This window comes from Netta rufina, assembly GCF_964035555.1.
Source record: "Netta rufina genome assembly, chromosome: 4".
Taxonomy (NCBI): Eukaryota; Metazoa; Chordata; class Aves; order Anseriformes; family Anatidae; genus Netta; species Netta rufina.
In genome coordinates, this window is record NC_140127.1 from 35,252,771 (window position 1) to 35,275,785 (window position 23,015).

Genomic DNA, 23,015 nt, shown 5'->3' on the forward strand with positions numbered 1-23,015 from the left:
TTTACAAAATCTACAAGTTCAAGTCTGTCCAGGTTCCAGTAGACTTGCGTGTAGACCTCATCTGTTTAATCAAAACCATTAACACAGTTCCGAAGACACAGCCTTTGTCTGGCCTTTTTTACATTCACCTGATGAGCTTTTTAAACATTACTTAACCACAACAGATTTGGCCTTGGTGTTTCAAATGTGGTGAAACCAAAAAGATTTAGGATCTGTCACTCACCTTTGCTCTCATCATTCACTTCTTCTGAGAGGAACACGGGCTGTTCTACCCCATATCAGCCTTCTTAAATCCGATCAGCATCAAATCCACTGAGACTAGCAGAGTTTTGATGCGGAAGATGGGCCTCGTCGGCCTGCTGAGGTGCACTGCACAAGTTAAGACTTGAAAGCAAGAATTTCTGATGCGGTGCTGAAAAATACTGTTGGCATAATGCCAGTATAAGCCGTGTCATTTAGTATAGCAATGCTGAAAAGGTTCAGATGCTCCTTGCTCCTTGGCTTTATGGGGTTTTCTTAATCCAAAGCTTCTCTATTGAATTTGGTCCCCTAACATTTGTAGTATTATATTTCAAATTTAGAGCAGCAGCTCTTCAAAGGGAAATGTTGTAAAAGCTGATGTAATGTTTGGTTGTTTTATTAATCAGCTCTTCACAAAATGAAGCCTGGCATGCACAAAAAGATCGCTGCCAGGATTTAGAAATGCTTAATTTAAAATAATTTTTATTTTAACAGTTGTGAAGCAGCAAAACTTGTGTTTAATTTCTTTAATTGCTCTTTGAGTGGTTTTTTGGTTAGCTTGTGTTCAGAATTGGCCTGATGATGCAGCATTCCCTTTTCTCCCCACTCTCAGATTTTAATACAAAACCATCAACCATCAACTCTCTGCAAGCGATCACATGGGCAACCTCAAGAATAACTGGGCCCAAAAATCAAATAAAAGATGCTAGGTAAAGGAAGTAGGTGTAGCTTATTGACCTGTTTCTGTACTGGCTCTGCTGCAGCTCTCAGAGCAGCAGTTACCCCAGTTTTCCAGTTTATGAGGTTTTATATTAGCTGACTACAAATGGTAGAACATGTTAAAAACAAAAACAAACAAAAAACAGCCTAGCCCTAAACTACCTCTGGATGAGTTCTTATTTCTGAGTAATTGCTGTGAACTATAACTTTGCAAAGTGCCAAGCTTCCAAAGTACCTCATTCAGGAAGTTGCTCAGAGAGACTCCAAAGAATGCATATTTGGAAGCTTTGAAAATCGCTTGCTTCAATATGAAATATACATTGAAAGTTTTCTGTTTCTTTCTCAGAAGAGAGAAAATACAAATGCCACTTGTGCCCCTATGCTGCTAAGTGCCGTGCTAATCTGAACCAACACCTGACCGTCCATTCTGTGAAGCTGGTGAGTACAGACACTGAGGACATTGTCAGCGCTGTCACTTCTGAAGGCAGTGATGGAAAGAAGCACCCTTATTATTACAGGTGAGGACCCAGACAAGGGCTGTGCACCAGACACTGGAATCTGAATGTCTTAGCTGCCTGCTAAGGCAGTGTTACAGGGCCACCCTTCTGGTGTCGCTGGGTGGAACTGCTCTCAAAGTATTTGGCTTACCCGTATTTGACTTCGGGCTAAGCAGCAAAACCCATGTGGCTGCCTTGTGCTGTTTGACTTGGATGGCCATTGGGAAGGACTGACATTTTTGGTGTGTGTTTTGTAGTTGTTTTTTAATGGCTGTGTGAGGCAGATGGGCTCCAAGAAGCCTCATAAACTTTTCATTTAAGTTTTGTGCTTCAAAATATCCCATTGTATACACAGATTCATGGCAAATGTAAAGTGCTGTGCTTCCAGTTGTCTCCGTTAGCTCCACTGTTTTCCGCCAAATCTATGAAATCAAAGAATAAAGTTTTAAAATAATTATAATGACTACATACACATTTCCCTCCTTTGCTAGAGGTATATACGTTCTGTGACCAACATGATAAAAGAAGATCTTCAGGAGAATTTACCTGGAAACTTGAAAGGAATTGCCCAGATAAAATGGCTGTTTGGACATTCTCCTTGTATGCGCTGTTGCGTGTTCTGCAAACTGTGATATGTACCCTAGTGGCCAAGCAGACTACAAAATCACTCTTACTTTCAGTCAAAATGCCAAGAGCAGATTTAATTACAAAACCATAGAAGTAAGAAATAAATAAGACCTCCTGGATTAGATTATCTAGTCCTTTCCCCTGGGAAGGCAAAATAGTGCCCTAGAGTATACGCCTTTTTAATGTTTTTGGCTTGTTTTAAATGTTAATGGCCTAATCAAAACAAGAGGAGGACTCTGCACAAAAAGTTAAATTAAAGGGTCCCTTCCGTTGCCTCTCAACATCACTCTGTTTATGCACTGGCTGTGAAATCTGTCTCCTTGCTAATTATTTGTATAGCTGATGACTGCTGTTTTCCAGTCAAGCATAAGAAATGTTTGAACCCATTTTTACTTGCTTACACTGAAACTGCCAGGCAGTTTTGCACAGGATCCCAGTTTGGCACGGGAACCATTCCAGGGCTTGAAAATAACTCCTGGAGTGTGCAGCAAGCTCTCCGTTTGTCAGTGTATCAGCCATACTAAACATCTTGGCAAGGCTGCAATGCCTCTTATTGCCCAAAGGAATCAGCTAGGTGATGCGCAGCATCTGGAATCTGTAGTTTTTAATTAACTTTATGATTATTTAGCATCATTATAGCATGTACAGGATTGTTGCATTGTGCCTGCCCTTAATCACGTTGGCATGGCCATCAGTTCAAAGGCAGTTCAGCAGACAAAAGAATTTTCCAGTGAACGTTCAACAGTGAGGAAGAAAATAAATCTGTGCAGTGAGTTTTTTCTTGCGAAAATGAAGGGAAGGGCAATGTGCTTCTGTTTGTGCTTTATTTTTTAATCCTGCTTACTCTTGAATTCCCTTCTGCCTGCAGCTGTCATGTGTGTGGGTTTGAGACAGAGATGAACGTCCAGTTTGTCAGTCATATGTCCCTCCACGTGGATAAAGAGCAGTGGATGTTCTCGATCTGCTGCACCGCGTGCGATTTTGTCACCATGGAAGAGGCAGATATGAAGGCTCATGTCAACAGCAAGCACACAGGTGATGATCCCCCTCTCCCAGCTGCAGTGATCTCTTCCCTGCTTTTTAGGTGCAACCTTCACACTTGCCATCAGCACTCTTTTTACTTTCACTGAAATGCTTGCTAATTAAGGCCTGATCTCTCAAAGCTGAAGTGAATTGGACTCCAGCCAGGCAAATAATCTGGTAGTGCAGATCAATTTTCAAGCTTAGGGGAATAAATGAAGGACTACTTAGCCTTCCTTCCTCACATCCCCCAAATCCCCTCCCTGGTTGAAGTCAGCATACATTGTTTGTGGTTTTTTGACTGGTTTAAATTTTCATCAAAATCCTGGTTTGACTTCAGAGATGATAAGGTGACTTTGAGTGCTAATTATGCATACCTGGCTCTAAGTTTGTAACACACAAAATATTGAGCTTTGGTCTTCAGTTTGTTCACCTCCACAGTCCGTCAGGTTGGAATATCATGTTGATGCCTAGCCAACACTGTGATTCAGCAATGCCTTAAATGCAACATTATATTGAATACCAGACCAAGTCTCCTTGGTCCTGTTCACTTAATAGCCAAAGATAAGAGCAACAGCAGTTTTCAAACAAGCTCCACATGCGTAGTCCAGCTAATGAAGTCTGGAATAATTTAGGGAGAAGAAAATTAGAATGCTTTTAATTAATTTCTCTTATAACACTAGGCAGAAGGACTTTGCTATCACAAGCTACTAATAATTGTGTTGACAATACTGAAGCTGAATTGCATCCTGCACAATTTTCCCATTGTTAAATTGCGCCTCCTTTTATCCTCCAGGGATAAAAGTGGGAAAATAGGAATATGGAGAAGGAGAAAGGAGAGTGGAATGCAGCTGTTTGTGCTTACAAATACATAAGTTAAATGTCCCTACAGAAATACTGGAATGGAAGGCCCTCATGGGATTTTGTGCCAGCACAGCTCTCAGCACTACAACACTGCTCCCATCTCTCTGCTATCTGAGGTGTTAGCGTTCCCTTACAACTCTGTCTTCACCCAAACTTAACCTATCTCTATTTCAGATGTAGGAAGTCAAGGCAAATGGAGAAATGCCATCCACATGGAAAGCTCAAAACTGAGCTGTACTCAATTGCATCCTTCTCTCATGGCTAAAAGACTGGAGATGCTGCTTGTCTTTTAAAGCCTCTCTTTTAATTATTTGTTCCTCATTCACCCTGTCAAAATGAGCCATTCAGCAAGCAGTTCAGCAAGGGCTTACACATATGGCAAATATGGAGGCAAAAAAGTAGAACGGATTTTGTGGGTCACTTGACCCCAGCCCCTTACCCTGTAAGGTTACTGAGTCATAAAAGATCTGTTCATAAGGGTCTTGGCAGATGTCTTCAAGCAAGTAGAATTGTTTCAGACCAGCTATTCCAACAGACAGGCAGCTGCAGATTTTCTGGCATTAAAGATTAGGTACCTTTCTAAAATTTCCAGCATGTGTCTTACTGATAATCAGAACACACATACTTTGTTCTTGTGCCAGAACTGTCTTCAGTCTGAAACAGCAGTCCACCTCTTGCCCTTCCACCTTTCTTCGGCCCTCCCACTGTATTTATTCCTTCATATATTCCTGGAGAACAACTTAATCCCATCTAAACGTTCGTAGAGCCTTTTCTTACAAGAAATACTCTTTTCTTACTGTACCAATCCCTCACTGTGTGTGTTCTTGTTAGAATCCCTGCTCTTGACATACACAATCACTGCCATACGTGGTGGATTTGTTGAAATGAAATAAGTAATGGTGGTAGCGTAAAACAGCAGCAGCTACTGGGAATAACTCAGACAATAACATTCTGTGATCATATTTACCTTCCTTGGAGGCTCTACCATGCTGATAGCTCATATTCATCCCATGTTCTGCTCAAATTCTTCTTTTATTTTCCTTGACTGTTTCCAACTTAAGCACTCCTCATTTGTAGCAAAAATTCTTGTTACTGGCCCTTCAGGTCATAGCCTTGTACTCTGTACTATTAAATTTCATTCCATTTCTATTACTCTGGTCCCCAAGGTCAGTGAATCTTTCTGTATGATATCCCAGTCATCCTCCCTATTGACAGCTTGGGTCATCAGATTTCATTAGTGCATTCCTACATTTTTATCTCAGACTTACTTAAAGGTGCCGCTCATGAGTTTAAAGCTGGGCACACACTGCTCTTTGCAGACGCCTCTATCAGGGGACTTTATCCTGTAGATAAAACCAGACTTCGCTAACAGTTCATATTAACACAGCTCTGAATAAACCAACACATGGATGGGAAGTAATGATTTGCCCGTCCAGTTTTTTTGACTTGCAGCAGAATACGATGGACAAGGGCTCGTGCCATTGCAGACAGAATACATTCTAGGAAAAACAGAGATATACTACTGTAAACACTTATAAAATGGAAGGAGGTGAAATTATGATGCTTCCTTAACCAATTAATTGATTTCAGACTTGTTTAGAAGCAAGTTTGGATTAACTTTAAGTATAAATAATTTTTTTTTCTGAAATTTAAAACTGAGTTTTCATCTAATTTGCTGTACTAGTTATTGCTCTTTATTCCTGTTTTTCAGCTGAAGAGAGGAAGACACCCAGTGAATCTAACAGTCCATCTTCATCTTCGCTGTCAGCGCTCAGTGACTCTGCCAACAGCAAAGAAGATGCAGATGTAACTCCAAAAAATAAAGGTTCAAACAACCTGCTAGTCATTTCTGTAGTGCCTGGTACTCAGACCTCACTGAATACTGAAGAGAAGTCAGAGAAAGGTAATACCCTATTAAACAAACACAAACTGTCACCTTCTGTGCAGTAAATCCGGCCACGATATGAGGAATGCATTTTTCTCTTTTTCATTCTTCAGGCTTTGAATGCGTTTTCTGTAACTTTGTCTGCAAAACAAAAAATATGTTTGAGCGCCATCTGCAAATCCACCTGATCACACGGATGTTTGAGTGTGACGTGTGCCACAAGTTCATGAAGACACCTGAGCAATTACTGGAGCACAAGAAATGCCACACTGTCCCCACCGGTGGGCTCAAGTAAGGAAAGCAAGTACACAAACTTTTACTGTGTTAAGCATCTTTAATACTTTGGGGATAGGACAAAAGGAAGTCAACTAGAAAAGATTAGCTAAATGTCTGGGAATCCAGATTTGGGGCTTCCTTTATTTAGATAATATAAGCCCAGTCCTTTACAGTTGCCTTACAATGGCTTGCGTCATTATAGTAGATAGCTAGTAGTAGATCTACTGTCCACTGGTTTTAGAGCTGTAGCAAAGTATGGCCCTTTCCCATTTCAAGTCAAATAGGAGACAGCGTGGATCCTAAAAGAATGAGGCAGTACTGCACAGAGGTGCTGTGAAACTAAGAGGGTTTTTTTTGAAGGCATTGGAGCAAAGTAGAGCACACAGCGCATTCTCTGTTCTGCACCTGGCTCAAAGAAACTAAATCCTGTATGATCTGTGCAGCTACGTATGACGTCAGCTTCCCAAAATCAGATCTCTCAGTTGCTTTATAACCCTTGTAGATGCTAATGCAAAGTCAGCCCTCTCCAGCAACTAACAATTTTGATGCTCACTGCTTTGGTTTGCATGCCACAGAATAATCTCTATCGTATAAATTAAGATGTAACAAGTAACACACTCTTAAGAAAAAAAGACCTTTTGTCTTTGGCTAGAGTGCTGCTTCTAAGGTCTTTTGGTGCAGAGCAATGTTTCTAGCGAGCGAGTGTGCCCGTATGTCAAAGTTGGACCCCTGAGGGAAGGAGTGACTGCTGGGGCCATATGCTTGCTCTCTGCGCGCAGGCAATGTGACATTATGCAAGATGTATGCCCCTGGTCTCTGTTCCAGCTGCTGCAGGAAAAAGAGGCTGGAACCACTTCAAGCCTAGCTAGGGTTCAGCACAGGACTCCCTGCTTGCGTTGCCCTGGCTAAGCAAACCAGTGTTTTTGGTGCGCTGTAACTGTCAGGTGACTGGTGCACCGCGTTCAGCGTCACCCTGAGCAGCTCTATCAGTTTGCTCTGCAGTTTGTGAAACTGGTTCTGTTTGCCAGGCAGCGTCTGGTCTCCAGCTCAGTAGTTCCATGAATTGGGATCTGTGATCACTTGAGATGTGATGACTGAATCTGGGAAGAAGACCAGATTGAGAAACAAGTAGCGTGCCAGAACGACGGGATGTCTGTCTTGGATGTACAGACCAGTTGTCTAATGCACTTTGGGTTTAAGCTGCACAGAATCTGTTCTATTTACCAAGGAAAAACCATGACCTATGACTCAGACCTTCCTGACAGAACGGGCTTCTCAGTCTACATAAGTTATTCCTGCCCAGCTCAAGTAATAATGAGGTACCTTGAAAGCTGCACCTAAGAAAAAGCTCTGATTTTTTTTTTTTCTTAAGGCATCCAGAAGAGCCTGAAGAGATCTAAGTAAATTGTATTTTTGTGTCTCCTGTTTGCTGTGGGGGAAGAGAAAATAACATGATTCCTCCAGCTCCAGATCAAAATCTGAGATTCTGATCCAGAGAGCACCCAGCCCAGGAGAGGTATGTGTGTATAGACAGCTGAGTTCTCTGTTGCAATAGAGCTAATCGCTTTAGCAGCCTCAGTGCCAGGCTCCCTCTCTGGATCAGAGTACTTGATGTTGCATCAGGAAAAGTGTCTGGATGTTTTACTATCTGTTTGTCCTCCTGTATTGTTCACTGTGCTCAGGAGTCTCTCGATTATTAGCTGGATAAAATTAAATCTGTATGTGCAACCATTTGTAGCAAGGGAAAACAAACATGGAGCAAGAGGATCTCTGCTTAGAAGTAATCTTAAACGACAGAGCACAAGTGGCAGACCTGCTAAATGGTGAATGCATACCTGCGGGAAATGGAGGCATCTGTAAGACAGCAGCCAGGTGCACGAGCTCTATCTTTTTATCTAGGCTTGCTCCTTTAGCTCACGAGCTAGACCTGGAAGGCAGTACGCTTTGTTTAATGCAGCAGAGATTCCTGGCAGGTAGCTGTCTTCACCAACTTCCTCTTAACAATATGAAGCAGGAGCTGGTGTGCTTTGGTTTCGCTGGTGTCCGGGCTTGTTCAGCTCAGGCTCACTTCCAAGCTTTCAAGGCTCCAGCCTTCTCAGCCCTTCCTGGTCCAGGAACCAGGGGTGAGGCCCTTTGCCATGTCCACCCCGGTCCGGACGCTTTCTGCTGTGAGTAAGCAGAGCCCACATCCTGTTCCCCCACAGGAACAATTCCTGCTGTGGCAGAGGCAGCTGTAGGCAAGCCCTGCCAAGCACACACACCCTCTGAGCGTGGGCTAGCTCATCTCCCAGCAATGGGAATCCCTACAAATCATCCAGCAGACCAACTTTCAGCTGTTTCTAGCTGGATACCCAGCAAGCTTATTGTTCAAGGTCACATAAAAGGAATTTTCTAGGCTTTTGCTGTACATGTGGTATTACAAGTTTATTCCATCTTTACTTAAACAGCTGCTTTCATATTTGTCTGTAAGCATTCATTTTAAACCAGTTCTGAATGGACAAAATGGCAAACGTGACTTTGTGCAAACACTAAGAATGTCATTACACAAAGCACCTGTGAGCCTGTCAGCCACTCTGCACAACCTGGCCTGCTTTGCAGAAGCCGCCCCGTGGAGGTAAGCCAGCACGATTAAGGGATGCTCCTTCAGAGTGAATCGGTGCTTCCCAAGGAACGAGCGAGCTCTGCTGCCGTTAATGGGCAAAGCTACTCTAAGTAGAGGCATGTCAAGGTCAATCAAATATTCTAAAGAGACTGTACAGGGAGGGCTAAGTGCCTTTTTTTCTGCTTTAGTAGGTCAGAGAGGGGCTGATTGTCGGGGTTAACCCAGGAATGCAGGTCTTCCAGCTGAGTGACTCCTCTTTTTTCTCCCTGCCCTTCCCTGCTGTGTTGCCAGGTGCCCGTTCTGCATCTACTCCACTAACCGCCCCGCAGCGATGGAGTGCCACCTGAAGACTCACTACAAGATGGAGTACAAGTGTCGGATCTGCCAGACAGTGAAAGCAAATCAGCTGGAGCTGGAGATGCACATCCGAGAGCACCGGCTTGGCAACCATTACAAGTGCGACCAGTGTGGCTACCTGTCCAAGACGGCCAACAAGCTGATTGAACACGTGCGTGTCCACACTGGCGAGCGCCCTTTTCACTGTGACCAGTGCAGCTACAGCTGCAAACGCAAAGACAATCTCAACTTGCACAAGAAACTGAAGCATGCTCCACGCCAGACTTTCAGCTGCGATGAGTGCCTGTTCAAGACTACCCACCCTTTTGTCTTCAGCCGCCATGTGAAGAAGCACCAGAACGGGGACTGCTCCGAAGAGGAGAAGAAGGGCCAGTATTCAACCTCCAAGGAAGCCAGTCCGCTCCTACCAGTGAACAGCTCCAGAAACCTCCTGTCACCCCTCTCAGTTATGTCTGCCTCCCAGGCTCTGCAGACAGTGGCTATGTCGGCTGCACACAGCAGTGGGGCAGAGCCAAACCTGGCGGTGAAAGCCTTGGCCATCAACGGCACTTCCCTGTGCTTTGATAAATACTGGAACTCAGAGTTTGCCCACCTTATTCCTTTAACAATGTTTTTCCCCAAAAACCACTACGATCTCACATTCCATCCACCCAGACCTCAGACTGCACCGGGAGGTGCCTCTTCACCTAAACACTCCTTCCTTGCCTATCTTGGACTAACAGAAAGGGCAGAAACTGTCTGAGGGCAGTTCCATTCTGTACCAAAAATACCCTGACAAACCCAGCAGGTATACATACATTGCTGCAAACCGTAGACCGAAGAGGTAACGAACACTTGTACTATACCATTAGTAAGGTTTAGAAAATGGCTTTGTGTATACTTATTGCATTGACATGAAAGCTGCTTTATTAAATCTTCAAGAGGTGACCTACTGCATACTTCTACCTTCAGAGGCATGTTCCCAGTACTCTTATCTAAGAAACTATTTTGTCTTGTTAAGCTGAAAAAGAGTGTCCTTAATGGCAATCAGCACTTGTAAGATTACATATTGATGCATTTTATTTTTGGTCTTCGTGTGCGTGTGGGTGTGTGAAAGAGAGTCTGTCTGTAGCGTGCCATGACACTGCTTTTGCACATCCCTTGTCTTGGCTTATTTAATTATTATTTTTCCCCTTTGAACACACTTGCTCCTTCCCTGCACTCTGTGCCCCCCTGAACTGTAGAGTTGTGGCAGGAGTAACTCTTGGTTCAGGGTGGCCTGGTGCATGATTTCAGTGCTGCCTGCAGCTTCCTTTAGTTGTTTGCTGCCTTGTATTGAGTTGTCAAGGTCTGAGGATTTTGGGTAGAGCTGATAAGGAAGAAATGGCTTTCAGCACGGCAGGGTGACAGTATGACGACGAAAGGTGTGTGTGTGTGTATACACGCACATGCACATGCAGTGTATGCAGTCTACACACCCACACAGCAGGCCCAATTCTTCTCAGCTGTTACGCAGGTATAACAAACACCTGAGCCTGGGCCATAGCATACATCTTTTGTTTTAAAAGGGCATATAAATATTATGTATAGATATATATATGCTGTATTATGCAGTGGTTACCTTTTAGTTTGCAGGAACAACTTGTATAACTAGAAATCTATGGTGGAAAAAAAATCCAACAAAGGGGATTTTTACAAAGGGTATGGATAAATTCTGGGTATAAATACTCAGACTAAAAAAAAAAAGGCAGATTTGCACAGTGCTTTAGTCTTGCACTAGTTTGTTTCTCACTTGCAAAAAAAAAAAAAAAAAGGAAAAAATTCTGTGGGATGAAGGTAATATGACTGTATATTTGAAAAGGTACCAGTAACTTCTTTGAAATATAAAGCTATAAAAAAGATACTGTTTGAACCATACAGTTCTCTTTTATACCCTCACTATTTCAATTGTACTTGCAGATTCTATGGTCCTATCAATACCCTCTATGTTATTAGTAATACTTTATTCTTTTTTGTTAATGGCTGATAGAGTGTACACTGCTAGGAAGCTAACTTTATACTTATTTAATGCTCTTACTTTGTGGTCATTAAAATGACATGTTATATGTAGCACTTTATTGCAGGAAGAAGCAAATGTGGATTGGTTGTATAACCTTTGTTAATCTCAAAATGACAACAGCAATCTTAAAGAAGAAAAGCTGACTGTTAATTGATTTGTTTCATAGACAACTTAATATCCAGGAAGAAAGATCAGAATTAAAAATATTCTGCATTAAAATTGGAAGTATAAAATACGAAGCATTTCAGAATTATCGCATGACTTACAGGAATGCTTTCTTACTGGATTATCATTTTCCATGGTGTCTCTCGGAATTGGATCTCGCTGTCTTTCACCAGGTATTGGAGATGTCTGACTTAGCTTTTTTCAGTCCCCCCTCTCCCTCCCTTGGCCAAGCCACTGTAAGAGATGTGCTGAGGCACATCTGATGTGCTACCCATCCACCCTCATGCTGTCCTGAGGCAGCTTCTTCTACAGGTTGTTGTGGGATGGAGAGATCCTGACAGACCAGTTGGAGCCAGTCCCTTGTTTGTGACAGCACTAATGCAGTGCCCCTGTTCAGGAAGGCATTTCTGGTCCACAAAGGCTCTGAGCCATACACGCAAGTAGAAACATAATCTCAATCTTCATTACTTCTTAAGTGAAGCATGTGTAGAAATACTTTTTGATGCAAAATTTGCATCATTTAATCTGTGAGCAAGATTCCTACATTTGTTTTGCACTGGGATGGCCAAACATCCTCCACTGTCATGACCAAACTCTCCCTGTTCGGGGAGTACATCCTGATCTGTGCACTCCTGTTTAACATCCTGGAAGCTATCTACAAGGGGAGACATCCAAAAGAGTAGCCAGTTATTGTTTGGAATTATTAATTGAAGGGCAGAGAAGTCCCACCATTTTGTTTACATTCCAGCAGACAGTTTTGGTTCTAACGAGCATGTGGCAGTTCTGTCTGTCTACGCAGTAAAGAAAAGCCATCTGTTCCAAAGCATGTATAAACCTTAGAAAACAATGCAAGTAACTCAGGGCCCTGTTTGCCATGCTTTACTCCATCAGAACTCCTGGCAACTCCGCTGGGAGTACAGACAAAATAGAAAGTGCTCTATTAGTAAATACACAAAGCAAAAAAAAAAAAAAAAAGGCAAAAAAAAAAAAAAAAAAGAAAAAAGAGTATCTCAACAGCATGAAATATGCAATCTGCATCCGGAAACTATACCAGTTCTATACAATACGCTCAGCTCATCTATCTCTGACCCCACCATAGCAGAGGAAACACTTCCAACTCAAAAAGCTTATTTTTCAAACCAACAGGTAAAGTACAGCTGTCTAGGAGGAGGAAGTACAAATATTGCTAGGCTACTTTCTGTAACTCAAGCTGCAATGTAATTAGGGCTGGAACTTCCAAGAAGGAGCTGTCAGCATACAAACGCCATGTGTTCAACGATGGTCCACTGTAGCAGTATCTGACATAGTAATGTTTAATGTACCTGGGAAATTTGTTTAGCACTTTGGAAAGGATAAATTCATTCTTTCTGGTAAGTTATAGAAGTTTTCTCTGTAAGGAAAAGTGTGTTAGGAGGTTTTTATTTTTTTAAGAAAAAAAGAAAAACGGTATTTATCAGAGCTCGTGCATATTAAAATAATTGGTTTGCAGTTTCAAGACTAAAGAAAGGAATGTTCTCCAGAGACACCCCTTCCTACTATAAAGACCAACAGTTCTGATAAATTCCCCCCACCATGAAGCTAATTTCATACTGGTTTATCCCTATGCATTCTTTAATGAAAGGTAGTGTGTTTTTCCATTCAGTAATTCAGTTAAAGTTCTCAGTACTTTTTTTCTTTCTTCTGTCTTTTTTTTTTTTTTTTTTAACTTGTTGTATTATGTTCAGATATCCTTCTGTCAAGGTTTGTGTACATTAATAAAAATTTGTATTGTATAAAGCTTTTTGCATTATAAGGCTGTACAGGGTCATTTTGACAGTAACTGGTATATTCCTTTGCATCTTATGTTGCATTGCCAATTTCTAGTGTATCCAGTTTGGAAGTACAATATACTCTAATTAAAAAGGTTGGCTATACCCTTAGTTTCTTTTTTCTTTTCCTTCCTGGCTTATTATAGACCACCTTAAGTAGATTTTAGGGTTGATTTACGGGGGGAGGCATGGAGGAGTATTCTCCAACAAGACAAGTTGATACACGGAAAAGAGGTAAGATGTTAGCAACAATTTAAATCAGACAGGAAAGCAAAGATGTTATTGGCCACATTGAACACAAAAAGATACTTAACGTCTTAAGAAAAAGAGTTTATAAACGCTAACCAAGGGAAAAAAAAAATGGGTATGCATTAGATAAAAATTATCCATTAATAAAAATTAATGTTAACATTCAATAAATCCAGATTGTCTTTTGCCCTCAGCTGGGACAGCGTTAAGGTCTAATCAATTGAAAAAAATGTATTTTTCTACTGGGAGAGGGATGTTAATTTCCAGGCCTTCTATCAGTACCTGGTAGAGAATGCAGTGCTGTTACTGCTCGTGTGCTGAATCCACTGGTCCTCCTTTTGCTGGTGACTGCTTATGTGAAGGGAAGGCTTCTACAGCGTTGACATTAGAATGGTAAGTCGACTGTGTTCACAGAGAGACGCTCTTTCCTCTTGTGCTGTAAAATGAAATTCTGTTGGTTTATTGTTGTTGGTTTGGTTTGGTTGTGTTTTCTTTTCTTTTTTTTTTTTTTTTTAACTATAGTTATCCTAGCAATTAAAAGCTGATCATGCGAGTTCTTGGGTTTGATTTTGAAAGGTATCTCAAGAGATTGATCCACCAGATGCAGATTGTATCTTGATGGTTTTAAAACAGTAACTGTAAATTGTTACAGGTCTGTTGTAAATGACAGTAACTGTTAGGTGAGTTGAGAAAAAGGTTTCAGAGGTTGGTTGAAAGGTTCAGTCCAAACAAGCAGAGAATGTGTACAGTGAGTCAAAGAGCATCTGGGCTGGCAGAGGGAGAGGGGACACGGCTGGTTCTCAAAGTGTTTGCATCCCTATGGCCCGACATGTAGCACGCAGTGCTGTGGTACTGCCCACTTTCTCTTCCGAAGAGAACAATTTCTCTAGGAATGGCCAGAGCAGAGGATTGAATTGTCCTGCCTGGGCACACAGTCAGCTATCAATTAAGTCAGCTAGCAAGTCCTTTAGTTGCTCCCGACATTGTGTTTTACTGTTAGCTTTCTTTTAAATGATCAGGCCAAATCTCAACCAAAATATCAGCTGTCCTGTTAAGCTCCACCCCTAGCTCCCCCCACCCCACCTCCTCCAAACCATGTTTCTGTATTTGTGACAGAGGAACCTTATCTGTACCCAAAGAGAGGTATTGGTGGCACATATTTATGCAATAAGGAGCCACTGTCCTTTCCAGCAGGTGGCTATAACATGCATGTAGATCTGCACAGTGTTAATCAATTAACTCAGGTTTCCCTGAACTGTTTTATTTTTCTGATATATATACACCGATATACATTTGTGCGGTCATAGAGAACATCTCAGTTTGTGTCTAGACCCACTCCAGATGGCAAGAACTGCCCTCTTCACATTCTGCAGCTCCATATATTTTGAATATGCCATCTACATTAATTTAAAAATATTTTAAAGTGGAAAATTTTTGATTATTTCAAAAGTTTTGTTATTTCTTATGATCTTGCACCTGCCATAAGTCCACCAGAACAGGGCTTAAGGCAGAGACTTTGAAAAAAAACTCAAAGACAGAAACTCAACCGTAGAGTGATTTTTGTGGGGGATGGCGTCATTAATTCAGAGCCATGTTTTAAAATAGGTGTTGTGTTAAAAACATACCAGTTGTGCTCCTAACAAACAGGCATCTGCATTATATCATCTGCCATCATATCTGCTGCTAATTGGTTTCCTTGTTGACAAGTCTCGTCAGAAAGGTTAAGTACTGGCTGTAAAAGCAATCTAGCCTCTTGCCCGCGGGGTCAGAGCTCAGGCAGACTGTGCAGAGCCCGCACAGCCTCTTCTCTGCTATATATTTTCGGAGAGCTAATAAAGCGCCAGCACAATCACTCGAAGCGGAGGTCTGCCCAGCATGGCTTTGTCTGTGGAATGGCAGTAAGTGGAACGCCATCTTCTCAGCACAGAGGCACTTGAGTAGCCTGCGAGGGGAAGGTGCGTGGTCTTTTGCAATGAAGTTTTTGAAACTAAGGTAGCTGTTTTGAAACAGCTAATTCTGGACGTGGGGAGCCAGGGCCTGAGTGTCCAGCAGAAGCCCCTGGAAAAGGGATGGGCGTGGATTTAGTGCCTTCAGGTCATACCCCCAGCAAGATAAGCATCTTCAAGGTGCCTCAGCTTGAGCAAGCAGTTCAATTTATTAGTCACTTTTTAAAATCCTGTCTTCAGTCACCACCTGGGCCTAAGGAACCTGAGGGAAGGTTGCGGGGGACGGCCTGCTGCCCACTTCAGTGGGAGGAGGACACGTCAGCTGGCGGACAGCACTTCTAAAGAGCCTTGACTGGCTTGGTGCTGGAAGTCACACGTGTTTTGGCAAATCTAGGCTGAGTTAACAGGTTACATCTGAAATAGCGCAGAATTCTACTTGGCTTGTGGGCTTGTTGTGTGCCTCTTGGGAAAATAATGCTATGTACACCAGGAAGCCAGCCAGTTGCTGGATACCAAGCACCACATCAGAAATGCAGCTGTTGTGCTGCCACATGTGCACAACAGCTGCCTTTTGAAGAACCTGGCTGTGGATATACTTACATGTATGACCCTCTTAAGTACCTACTGAGGAGAGAAGAGAGAGGGAGAGAAGAGAAAGAGAGGGAGAAGAGAGAGAAGAAAGAGAAGAGAAAGAAGAGAGAGAGAGGAGGGAAAAGACAGAGACAAGAAAGACAAGAGAAAGAGAAGAGAGAAGAGAGATGAGAGAGAGGGAGAAGAGAGGAGAAAGAAAAAAAAGAGGAAGACGAGAGAGAGAAGAGAAACATGATTCAGAGCAGGCACAGAACAGTTGCAAGGGACAACAACAGGAAATTTTCCATTAAGTTAAAAAACAAAAAGCAAAGAAAAAAGAAACACACCAGCAACAACAGTAAAATGCAGTTGTAGACAGAGGCATATGGGAGAGTAAAAAGTGATAATCTGGCATTTCTTGTGCAGCCACATGGAGGTTCTGCAACCTATTTCCCTACTTTAAGGCTGTATGAGGGAAGTTTTTCATACTAGCTTAAAAAAAATAAAACTGACTGTTCCATTTCCCTCCCCCTCAACTGTGATTAAAATAAAACACATTGCAAAACTCTGGGGGGGGGGGAAATACAAAAAAGAAAAAAAATCACTTTCCAATTTAGCACGAAGAAGACTATTTGATTTCTTGTAGTATTCTCTGTTTGCATATATTTCTTCTCTACATTACTTTTCAAGCCTCTAATTTCTATCACATACCTTCTTTACCAGCACTTCTCAGACATCATTTCATTGGAACTGCAAACTTTGTGCTGTTGCTCTTCTGGGAAGGTGCCTGTTTAAATAAAGAATAGAAAAATGCTATCACTGAGCTCCTAGAACTTCAAGCCAACATTCAGCACAGCCTAATGTGACCAAAACCAAAAATAGGCCTCACTTTCTGGCTGGTTAAAAAACAAAGAAAACAAACAGAAAACATAGCAAATGTTTTCTTGATTCTTTCCGTCTCTGTTATTTAGGACTGGAATTTTCATTCACACACTAGACTGGAGACTTTCCTTTTTAACAGATTTAACAGGAAGCCAGGTGGGAGGGTCAGAGATGTAACCAGCGTGCTCATGCATAGTTGAGTAGGACTTTAGAACCTATTTGCGTATGACTGTATAAATGAATGTGAGCATACTTTCCCTGCCTTGCTCTCACTGCCTCCTCAAGCATGTTGCTGCAAATAACCACACTAGCCTGGTCTCACCCTGATCACAAAAAGCCTGCTGCTTCACCCGTGACAGCAGCACTACCAGCACAATGCCCACCAATTTGCCACCAAGGCAGACCCCAGGGCTGGAGCCAGCTTCAGGCACGCCCTGCCCCATTGCACGTCTCACGCTGCGTAGCCTCATGCACACAGAGTTTGTCTGGGCACCGAGAGCAACTGCTGCTTGAGGAGAGAGCACAAAGTCACTCGGCTTCCCTGTAGGAACAACAACTCTAAAATTGTGGGGGGAAATTCAGACAGAATTTCTTGCTAGAACCAGCAAAATAAATTATGCTAAATTATCCATGTTTTGCATTTCTAGTGTTGTAGGGATTAACATTTTCCTGACATCTAGACTTCCTAGTACACAGCATACAATTGCATTCCATTACAGTTAGATGCAGCAGTTGTTTTAGCAATAAAATCACAGTATCTTTTTTTTTTTCCTGAAATTGAGGAAAAATAAAAATAAAATGGCATGGGAATATAAATAAAAATACATAGTTTTAGGAGTGCACACTCCATCAGTGTGATTTGAAATAATATGCATACAGTGGTGTCTGTCACTCATGCCTGTGACACTTTTAAAATACACCAGGATCGCTCCATTCGCATGTATTATCAGCAATGTCTGTTTGCACTCTGAATATTTAGTAAGCAAGCATTAAGACTTCATGTTTTTATATCTAGCTACCTTTTTTTAATGGGACTGCACACCTAGAACTCAACGAAAAGATCTGAATGTAATGTTAATGCAATTTAAAAATATGCATTACATCTTTTAAGTTGACATGTCAATTAAAAATAAATAAGATCCAGTTATGTGGTGATACTATGGCAAGATTGCATTTTTACCAGTCAAGTTTCATTCTTACTCAAAGTGACAGATTCCTCTGAGACAGACAGAGCCACGAAGAACAGTCCTCCAGCCATTCAAACCAGGAAAATATAATTAAGGGTGCACGTAATCACTTACCCAAATTCAGACATATTGGAATACCTCGTTCTGTGTTAAACACGTGGTTATTTTCCCGTGACTAGTCTATTAAAGCTAATTAATTTCATAATACAATTTAATTCTCATCCAATTTTTACTGGAAAGCAATCTTGTGTACACTACCAAAGGTTACCATACACTTCTACAGGTGTGCACCTGCTGTTCAGAGCACCTTTGTTAGCACGGTTGCAGCAGCTTTGCTTTACGACTGAGCCTGGGAGTCGGTCCCAGATGGAAGACCGGCGCAGGTGCTGGCCCAGCTCAGCTTGTGTAACTGGGAACTTAACAGGAAAAAGAGGAATCTGGTGGTATTTTTTTCCAAGCTCTGTTTAGCTAACTAAGGTTCCTTTGGTGCTGTGAGAGTAATTTATACCCAAGGTCTTCCTAACGTGACTGTGCAAGGCAAAAGTATGTACTTATGAAAGGACAGCAGAACTGGCCTCTCACTGAATCTGGTCTATAAACTTGCATCTCCAGCACCGAGTTCCCCAATTTACATGAAAACCCACTATGTGGGAAAAAGTACTTTGTTTGCTACAAGCCTGCAACCCAGTAATATACTAAATTGCCCCCTCAGTGCTCGGATTACAAAAATAGTTCCTGATGAGCCTTCCCCAAAGTATTTCATAGCAGTCAACCTAACATGCCCAACGCGGACAGCCCTGTTCTGCTCACTCTCACCACGAATAAAACATTTTTCACTCATGAGCATCGCTGTTACCCTCCTCTGGACCTCAGCACTTGCACGACAAGGTCTCTTTGCTCAGTTTCCTTTCATAGGTGGCAGAAGTGTTTACTCTCCTCGACTGGCCCATTCACTCCTCAGTTCCTGCCAGTATTCTGCTCTCAGAGTAATGCTGCTAACTAACACTTCAGAAGAAAGAAAGAAAAAGATCCATGCATTGGGATTACTCAGAGGTTTCTCCCAGTGGAATGTTTTGCTGTCGGACAAGTTTCTAAAGACACAGGAATTTCCTGTGGAGCAGAATGTGCGGTTCCTGAGGAGCACTACCAGCCATGGGCTGCCCGACTGCCTTTGGATCCAGCTCCCAAAATCCTTTACACAGAGAGGTTTTCCTGAGCTTTCCTTAAAAATGGACCTTTTCCACCAGAATTTTTTATTTCGTCACTGTAACAGGCAGGTCCTCAACTTGTACATTTGCTGCCGACAGCACGAGTCACGTGAGTCCTGGCATTCACTTTTTGTCACCTAACCAACAGCTTCTCAAGAACCGTGCTCTTATTTTGAGATGTCAGGAACGCTCCGCATATAGGGAAGCAAAACAACATGGGTGTGGTATGTTTTTGTATAGTTCAGAGTTCATTTTTCCTGGGGGACTATTTTTTTTAAGCTTCCCAGGACAGACTAACAGAGGGATTGAGCCACCTAACTTTTGCTTTTAATAACCAAATAAAAATAAAGCAGATCACCAAAAAAATGTTGCTGGCAGACACAAAGAGGACAGGACTCTGAAGTCGCCAGTGCAAATGTTCCCGAGCTGCCAAAAGCTTGCACGGTTCAAAGCTCACTCTTGGCACTGCCCAATGACCAGGGACCACCTCCTCCCAAGTCACCTGCCAATTCATGACAGGGCAAAAACTGAAAGAAATCCCTTAGCTCTGCATCTTGCTCTAGAAACCTCAAAAAGAAAGGCTATTTACCTCTAACTCCTCTGAGATCTGCTGTCTGTACATGTTGACATTGAATTTACTGTGCAAACACTGAAACCCAGAGAACTGCTACCACAACAGTGCTCACAGAAGCGCACATACCTTGCCTCCTCCTGCTCTGTTCTTGCAAAGGGCAGCCCAAGAGTCATCACAAGTTGCAGTGTCATAACAAGTTCAAATCAATTATCCTGCTTCTACAGGGAGACTGCTAAATCCTTCCAATCTTCTCTTCACAGGCCCAGTCGTGGAAGCGGACTTACTGAAGACGTCTCTTCTGTTAACAGAAAAGGAAAGAGCAAGTGCAATGCCCAGTAGTGCACATAATATTGTCACTGAAGTGAAAGCTGAACACTTACACCATCCCAAGGAAGCCTTCAACAGGAAGCTGATGGTAACCTTGTTTGTCCTTCCCTCCAAGGCAGTAAAGAGGATGGCCGACAAATAAAGTTACCCTCAAGCAGAGGTCTCCTCCTGCCTTTTCCAACGTCTTTGGAAGCTCTCCCAGGAAGGCATGAGGACACAGAGAAGCCTCCCACCCGTGGGCACAGGCCAGAGACAGCTGCTACGTGCTCTGAAGTTGCAGGGAAGAAAACGTCACCTTTTTCACCTCCAGTAGGCAATTGGGGACACCGGGCAGACAGCCCAAGAGGGGACAGCAGCCTGTCCACACACCAGACAGGAAACCCCATCCATTTGCCCCCACTGATGTTTCTCATGGTCTTGTTCTTGTGAATAAGCAGAGTTTCTCCTACTAATGGAAAATCAAGCGTGTGTGAGACCCCACCCAGGCTTCAGGTCACTAAGTGGAGGAGTTGACACTCAGACCTGCAGCCAACCCTTTCCTACCTGCAACCCTGTAGGTTACTTTGGTCATGAGAGGTATCAGAAAAGAGACTGATGCCCACCTAACTAGGAAATGGAGACTGCATCCATCATGGATCACAGGCTGACTGAAGCAAAAGGACTGGCTTTTCTCAATTTCTAAGACATGGAAGCCAGCCTCCAGGTACTTCCAGTCCAAAGCACAATTCTTTTTCTCCTTTTAAGACAGAACAGTATGGCATAGTTCCAACCTACATCCTAGAAAGGTGAAGAGCAGACAACCACACCAGCTGTTCAGGGCACCTGCTTCCAATGATCTTCCTCACACAATTCATGTCAGACAATGAAGATCTTATGTAAGGACTTATCCATCCTCATCCCTGGTAGCACATCTTATTTTGTCTGAGCTGCCAACTGCATCTTATGCCCCCTCAACTATACTGGATTTATTTTAGGCAAAATATGAAATAATGCAAACATCATATCAAATACTGCAGTGCAGTAACTTTTCTTTTTTAAACACTTTAACAACTTTTTTTTTTTTTTTTTTTTTTTGTAGGATGAAACTGCAGGCAACCCATGTCAGCAGCCAAATTAAAACAAGTCTTTCTGAGTGAAAGGTGCTCTTTCTCGAGACTCAGCCTCACTCATTAACTCCAGATTCTTCAGCTTTTGGGAGATGCAGGATGACAGTTTTTAGAGGAAGCCTGATTTTTATTTATATACATCTATAAATAAAGACTTCATACCATAACACAAGTGACTCCATCGCATGATAGTTCTGTCTTTTGAAGAGAAACAGTCAGAATTTGGGCAGGGACTAGTGTGGATTCTTTTCTTTCCTAACTCCAACTCAGAAATGCATTTTCCCTTATCACACCTAGCAGCAGAGAAGAGGGCTGCATCTGTCAGGTGCCTCGTACTGCCAGAACCACAACCTGCCTTTGCCAGTGAGAGAGAGGTCCATCAGCAGACAGTGATGCACAGATACCATCAGGAAGAAAATGAAGGAGAGGAGCTTTGCAAAAGCGGGAATTTACTCTTTGTAATTAAAAGTAGCACGAATTCCACACTGGCTCAAAGCAGCTTTCCATCTAAGCCATAAGCAAGGAAAAAGGGAACAAAATACAGGGTACAGTTCACTGCTGAAAGATTGCAGAAATACACCGTCATGAGAGTTATAAAATATGATCACACAGAAAAAGAGTGGGGTAAATAGTTTGTGTAAGGTCACAGCATGTAAACAGAAGATATGAAGAAGGGAAAAGGGGATGGAGAGGAGAATCCAAATTAACTTGGATCTATTAGGGCTAAAGAACCGAGGTTTCCTGGCTAATAGCAATGACTTGAACTATTTAACCAGGGACAGGCCTTTTGAAAAAGTTATGCCCTTAAAGTTATTTACACAACAGCTGGGAGTCTTGATCTTGCCTGCCCTGCATCTCCTCTCCTCCAGCTGCAAAGCCTTTTATATCCTCAGTAGCTCTTCCCCATCACAAACACTGAACGAGCCCTGGTCGAAAGCAAGACAGAAACGTAGAACCCGGGAGAAGACGAGACCTGAGGCAATTGATTTAGGGCCCTGTTCACTGTTTCCTTTAGCACACTTCCCCTGGTTCTGAGCAGTCCAATGTGCTTCTGAGGGAGCACTGAGCAGTTGATGTGTTGGGGGGGGAGGGGGGGCAGGAGAAGACGGTAACAAGTGGCTGTTCCTTTTACCTTGGCTGTAAATCTGAGTACAACACAGCGCACTGCATCAATTCCAAACAAGTGCAGGCAGATATACAGCAGGCTGCTTGCCCTGACCAAGCCATAGAGCAAATTAAAAATAAGACTGTCTAGCAAGAGGTAAAAATACTCAAATCTGTTGCAAGTCCAAGTCCAGATTTAAGGAGGTCTGAATTCTCCTAGTTCTGGAAAAACATTACTAGCATGACAGAGTACATGTAAGCCTGCCCACAGATCCCAACCAACCTGATAGCAGGCACAGGTTATAGCTGTTTACATAAGCACTTTTAAGGAGCAGTGTGGTGGAAGAAAGCTATTCACCAGAAGGAAAAATTAATTTCCAAATCAGCTCAAATTGAATCTTCAATACAGATAACGTGGTACCTATATCTTGGTGGATTTTAGGGGGAAGAGAAAGAAATTCCAAGGAAGTTCAGTTTCCCCTGAACTATCCAGGAATGTATACCTTACAGGAGATCTAGTCACTGATGCCATGCCTGCTTTTCTCTAACTCCACCAGATCTGGTAATGGATTACAAAATCTTTTGCAGTTTCACTGCACGGCTAGTGTTAAAATACTATGTTATGAGAGACTTCTAGGAGGAAAGTTGAGGATTGACAGCAACTCCCCTAGTTCTCTGAAAGGATTCATTCCATGAAGAACCACTAAGCCAGCTGATGCCAGAAAATACAAACCACACAGACCTTGAAGCCTGCCTTTCTGCC

At 42.5% G+C, this 23,015-nt stretch overlaps 2 protein-coding genes across 2 annotated transcripts in view; one reads left to right on the forward strand and one right to left on the reverse strand.

Annotated features, from left to right (window-relative positions):
- The window catches only part of ZNF827 (zinc finger protein 827), a 102,287-nt gene extending 89,198 nt beyond the window's left edge, over nt 1-13,089 (forward strand). The window contains exons 10-14 of the mRNA XM_084286328.1: nt 1,307-1,478; nt 2,953-3,119; nt 5,680-5,871; nt 5,967-6,144; nt 9,023-13,089. Coding sequence (XP_084142454.1) covers nt 1,307-1,478; nt 2,953-3,119; nt 5,680-5,871; nt 5,967-6,144; nt 9,023-9,830 — 1,517 coding nt within the window. The 3' untranslated portion in view covers nt 9,831-13,089. The remainder of the gene's footprint in view (nt 1-1,306; nt 1,479-2,952; nt 3,120-5,679; nt 5,872-5,966; nt 6,145-9,022) is intronic.
- MMAA (metabolism of cobalamin associated A) overlaps nt 5,924-23,015 on the reverse strand; it is a 35,894-nt gene continuing 18,802 nt past the window's right edge. The window contains exons 11-14 of the transcript XR_014618376.1: nt 19,842-20,013; nt 16,576-16,651; nt 13,631-13,784; nt 5,924-5,994 (exon numbers count right to left, since the gene is read on the reverse strand). The gene's annotated coding sequence lies outside the window, so the exon portion shown is untranslated. The remainder of the gene's footprint in view (nt 5,995-13,630; nt 13,785-16,575; nt 16,652-19,841; nt 20,014-23,015) is intronic.